The sequence below is a fragment of the Trachypithecus francoisi genome, unplaced genomic scaffold, assembly GCF_009764315.1.
Source record: "Trachypithecus francoisi isolate TF-2019V2 unplaced genomic scaffold, Tfra_2.0 Lachesis_group10, whole genome shotgun sequence".
In the NCBI taxonomy this organism is placed as follows: domain Eukaryota; kingdom Metazoa; phylum Chordata; class Mammalia; order Primates; family Cercopithecidae; genus Trachypithecus; species Trachypithecus francoisi.
The window spans coordinates 89,545,074-89,550,300 of record NW_022681455.1 but is presented as its reverse complement, the minus strand read 5'-3'; the positions used below and the strand labels follow the sequence as shown (position 1 = coordinate 89,550,300).

Below are 5,227 nucleotides of genomic sequence, written 5' to 3'. Positions count from 1 at the left end.
GGCGCCGCGAGTGCCTGCCCAGTAGCTCCCGGGTACCACGTGCGCCCACCCCAAGCCGCGCAGGCCCCGCCCCGCCACGCGCGCACGCGCCCTGCAGCCCAGCCGCCTGGACCCTGCGCTAGACTCGCCCAGCGCGCCGGTTGCCCTCCCGCCCGCGCCCGCTGGGAGGCGCTCCCCTCCCACCCGGCGCGCCCAGAGGCGGGCGGGCGACTCGCGGCCTCCAGCGATTCCACTCCGAACCCCGGCGCGCGCCTCCTCCTACCTGAGGGCCGACCAGTGGGGGCGGACGTGAGGGCCGAGCAGCGGGGGCAGGCAGGAGGGCTGAGCAGCGGGGGCGGGCGGGAGGGCCGAGGGGGGCGGAACAGGATCGAGGCGGGAGGCGAGAAAGTGACCGGCCGCGGCGGACCCTCGGTGCGCGGACGCGGGCGCGCGCCCGCGCTCCCTTCGTCGACTCCCGGCCAGAGCCCAACCCTGCTGCCGCGCGCCGCCCGCCTCGCCGAGCCTAATAACAACGGCGCCCGGGGTCAGGTGGCCGCGCGCGGACAGCGCCGTCATTGGCTCGGTGGGGAGCGCGGCGCGTCAGGATTGGCTGGGGGGCGGGGCCTCGGCCGGGGCGGGGGCAGGGCCTCTGAGGGAGGCGGGCCGGGAGGCGTCGGGGGCGGGTCTAGGCCGCGGTCCGCGCCTTTGTGCCCGGCGCGCGCTCTCCGCCCGCTCCGGCTGCAGCGCCGGCTGCATCAATAATTCAGAGCGGCGGCGGCGGCGGCAGCGGCGGGTGCGGGCAGGAGGCGGCGGCGGCAGTGGGAGCGAGCAGCAGCGGCTATGCATCCAAGTGCGGTTGGGCAGCCGCGGCACCCCTGAGGCCGGGGCGGGGCTCCGGGAACACAGCGTGGAGGGGACGCTCGTCCCGTAGTGCGAGGAAGAGCTGTAGTGTCCAGAGCGGCGGCGGCGGAGCTGCGCACGGAGCTGAGGAGGGGGTTTTGGAGCGGGACTGGGACGGGGGGGGGCGGCTGGCGCGAGCAGCCCCGGGGGTGGGGGGCGGGGTGGGCGCCGGAGGCGCGATGCTGGGCGCAGTAGAGCTGCTGCTGCTGGGGGCTGCGTGGCTGGCGGGCCCGGCCCGCGGGCAGAATGAGACGGAGCCCATCGTGCTGGAGGGCAAGTGCCTGGTGGTGTGCGACTCCAACCCCACGTCCGACCCTACGGGCACAGCCCTGGGCATCTCTGTGCGCTCCGGCAGCGCCAAGGTGGCTTTCTCTGCCATCAGGAGCACCAACCACGAGCCGTCCGAGATGAGTAATCGCACCATGATCATCTACTTCGATCAGGTGAGTGCTCCTTCCTCCCGCGGCGTGCAGATTGGGCTGGTGAGGGAGGGGTGGATGGAAGACCGATGCCCGGTCCTCTGCAAGAGCTCTGCGGAGGCGCGGGGACGACAGTCCGGGACCGATTGCTGCCCACTCCCCTTCGTTCCCGTCTCGTTATAGGTACTAGTGAACATTGGGAGCAACTTTGATTCAGAACGCAGCACTTTCATCGCCCCGCGCAAAGGGATCTACAGTTTTAACTTCCACGTGGTAAAAGTCTACAACAGACAGACCATACAGGTCAGCCGCCACCTCGGGCCAGGCCCTGGCCCCGTAGCGGGGTTACTGGCCGCAGGGGTGCTCGGGCTTTCCGGAGGTGGTAGGCAGAAGTGGCGGCTGCATGTACTTCGGGCTGCTTGGAGGGACAGATAGCGGGGCCTCTCAGTTCTGTGGCTTCAACTGCCCTCTGCTTTCCCTGTCTCTGGCTCTTGGGATCCAGCTCCATCCCCCCAGAGACAGAATTTTCTGCTTCTGCCTTCCGGGCCCCTCCGAAGGGTTCCCTGGATTGCAGGGACTTCCTTGTAACTGCTGTTGTTAGCGCCCCAGACAGCTGCCGCTTGGGGAGGCTTCCCCGACTTGGATGCTTGTCTTCAGCACCACGGACAGGGTCCCCGTTTTCTCCCACTTGCCCCCATCCCCACCCCGTGCGGACTCTGGGTTTTTGAGCTAGCAGCATTTAGCCCCGGGGGGTGAGGGGTGGAGAGAGAAGGGAAGGAGGGGGCGTAGTGCTACTCTTTCCCGGCTCCAGCCGTGTCCCAGCAAGCACTCGCCGGCTCTTCGGGTCCCCAGAGATGTCCAGGTTTCCCTTGGGCGCCGAGAGAGGCGGGACGCACAGCTGGGGAGAGGGCGCGAGGCCCTTGACTGACGGTGCCACCACAAGGGCAAAACCAGGCTGTGGCGGGCGCGGCTGGATGGGGGCGGGAATTGAGCCCGTGGTTTGGGGAGAAAATACATTGTGCCGCTCGGTGCGAGATTTCTAATCAGAAATCACGGTGGCTTCTCCACTGTGTCTTGGCAACTGGGTCCAGGAGGGATCAGGGGCTTTTCATTTATTCGTTTTTGTTTTTCCGGTGGCGCCGGAGGGAGCCTGAGTTGCTGCGGCTTTTTTGTTTGTTCTTTGTTTTTTGAGGCTGAGGGGAAACGGGAGAGAGGTCAAACGTCTCAGGGCGCTAGAGCCACCTCATGGGTTTATTAAATTGGATCACCGAGCACAGTCGAGATTCGCTTGGCGCGCTCATTTGAGAAACTGGAATAAGAGCAACTCCCGTTTTGGGGACAGACCCTTCCTGTCACCCAGATGTGTGGTCTTTCGCCCCACTGGAGCCTCAGTAGTAAGCTGCAAAGCCCCTTTTCCTCCATTCGCCCCCCCCCCCACACCACCTCTCCGTGCTTCCAGGTCTTACAGGCTGTTAGCCAAGCAGGGGAGAGGTTCGCTCCACCGCGGCTTCGGTGCCTGTCTAGGTTGCGCCTCTGAAGCGGGCCTTTCTCTTTCTCAGGTGAGCCTCATGCTAAACGGGTGGCCGGTGATTTCAGCCTTCGCTGGTGACCAGGACGTGACCCGGGAGGCCGCCAGCAACGGAGTCCTAATCCAAATGGAGAAAGGCGACCGAGCATACCTCAAGCTGGAGCGGGGAAACTTGATGGGGGGCTGGAAGTACTCGACCTTCTCCGGATTCCTGGTGTTTCCTCTCTGACTGGCTCATAGCCTGAAGGGAGGCAGGGAGAGGGCGAAGGCAGAAAGGGGAGTGAAAAAGAGGCTGAAATTAAGAGGAAGAGAAAGCAGCACGACTTGAAACTTCCTACATGTTCTCTAACTGTATCTGGGTAAAAAGGTGCGCGCCAGCGGTGGGACAACTTTGTCCATTTCCTTATTAGGAGACATAAATTTCGCTTAGCTCTGCGCAATCCCGTTTCCAAAAATAAACTCGCCTCCCCCATTCCAGTTGCAGTAATCAAGAAAGAGATGGCCTTGTCATTGTTTCTTATCCCCCAACTTCATGTTCCCTGCAATTTATTTAAAGAAACTTTGTATTTCACTACATAATCTGAAATCTTTCTCCCTAGCCCCCTCTGAATCCTTCTGCCTACTGAAATCTAATATATTCCCCGCCCCCAACCTTTTTTTTCAGTTTGGAGAGGGGGTAAGGTTTTTTTTTTGTTGTTGTTGTTTTGTTTTGTTTTTGGATGGGGAAGGTAGTTTTAATTTGGCAAGTGTTGCTCTTCTTAAAACACTGCTCAAGTTAATTAGCTGAAGATACTTAGTGTCCTCGGCTGCTTGTTAGCAGAGAAAGGACTCACCTTAGTGGTGACTGGTTTAAAAAAATATAAATATATATCATTTGTACACGAAGAACTCTTCCCAGTGGAAACTGGCTGTGTTTCCGTATTTCTATGTCCTACTCGGAGTGATCGTGAAATCTAAGGCTGCTTGATGTTCTGATGCTTGTCAATGCCGTCGTGCTCTGTGGCTCCACGAAAGGCCAAGGAGCTTCTTCGGGACGCTTCCTCTTCCTCTGTAACATACGTGTGAATAGCCAAGATTTAATTTTGCTTTAATCTAATAAAGTCGAAGCGGGACTTTTATTTTTCTGAAACAGCTTTCGAAGGTCTGCATCTTCCCCAGCTGGGAGGTTGGGGGTCGGGGGTGCCAAAGGGCGAGGTTCTGAAGGGCAGGAGACTTGGGAGAACGTAACCATAGAAAGGCCTGGGCGCGAGGGCTTCCTCGCAAAGCCAGCCTTGCGCTTCTTCCTGCGCCAGGCCAGGGGCCAGCACTGCATTCGCCTGTGTTTACAGCTTTGGCGCAAACGTAAGAAACGTGGCCGATATCTTCCTTGGCCAGGCGCGGCCGGCAACCCGGGAGCGAAGTTTGATTTTTTTCTTTGCGTTCCAAATGCATCAGGAATAGTCCCAGTTTGAGGACCCAAACCACTCTGCCTGGGGCGGCAGACTCCTCACGCCTTCTGTCCCCGGATATCTCCCACCGCGTCCGCCCCGCAGTTCCCGAAGCAGCGTATGTTTTATACACCACCTCTGAATCCGGAGGAGTCCACCCGCCGCATACTCGGGCGCCCAGGACCTATGATTCCGCTCATTCACAGGACTTTATTCAAGAGGTTCGTCCAGGAGTTTTAATTGTATCGGAACATAATGTGAAAGCAAAATTGAAATAAACGACTTCGTTTTAAGTCTGGAAGGCTGACCCAGTTGCTTCGGCAGCGGGGAGGTCGGGAGCCGGAGCCAGTGGGCGTCCTGGGGCGAAGGGCCGGGAGCTGGGAGCTGCAGCCGGGTGGTCCCCTGCAGTTGTGATTCCTTTCAGAGAAACTTTTTCCTGGCCCAATATTCAGGAATGAATTTTATTTCCTTTAGGGGCGTGGGGAGAAGGGAGAGTTAGTAATAGCACAATAAGCAACGTTTCTCGGGTTTATCCCAGCGGTTGGTTCGAGTTAGAAATTCAGGGAGCACGGGGCCTCTGTTGAAACCCAGGCCCGTTTCTTCTCCGCATGCAATCCGGTAAGCCGTGGAGCAGCTATAGCGGGAGCCCTTCCAACCCAGTGGCTCCAGGACCCGCAGAGATAGGTAGGGACTCGCGAGTGAGGAGTGGACCAGAGTACTTTTCTGTTTCTGCCCAACAGTTTCCATTATACTCTGTCAGGCCCCAGGGAAGTGGGAATAAGAAGAAATAAGGGGCCCTAAAGGGATTTAAAGAAAAACTGTTTTTAATAAAGAGACGCGCTTTTTCCGAAGTCTCCTGGTTGGGAAGGAGAGGTTGGAGACAGTTGGAGCCTTTGGCAGCGAAACTAGCTCCACTCAGCAGCTCTGCCATTGCAGGGCCAGCCCTCCGGGCTTGTGGAGACCCTATAGTCAGT

The 5,227-nt window shown here is 59.4% G+C and overlaps 1 protein-coding gene across 1 annotated transcript; it reads left to right on the top strand.

Moving 5' to 3' along the window:
- Positions 1 to 670: 670 nt before the first annotated feature.
- CBLN1 (cerebellin 1 precursor) lies at positions 671 to 3,944 on the top strand. Its single transcript, XM_033218339.1, has 3 exons — positions 671 to 1,322; positions 1,482 to 1,601; positions 2,858 to 3,944. The coding sequence occupies exons 1-3, from the start codon at positions 1,059 to 1,061 to the stop codon at positions 3,053 to 3,055; spliced, it is 582 nt and encodes a 193-aa protein (XP_033074230.1). The 5' UTR covers positions 671 to 1,058; the 3' UTR covers positions 3,056 to 3,944.
- Positions 3,945 to 5,227: the final 1,283 nt, after the last annotated feature.

Bases quoted from the DNA above. Each gene is read 5' to 3' on its own strand.
- CBLN1 (XM_033218339.1), top strand. From the start codon at position 1,059: ATGCTGGGCGCAGTAGAGCTGCTGCTGCTGGGGGCTGCGTGGCTGGCG. The intron at 1,323-1,481 runs GTGAGTGCTCCT...GTCTCGTTATAG, and splicing joins TGATCATCTACTTCGATCAG to GTACTAGTGAACATTGGGAG. The intron at 1,602-2,857 runs GTCAGCCGCCAC...TCTCTTTCTCAG, and splicing joins ACAACAGACAGACCATACAG to GTGAGCCTCATGCTAAACGG.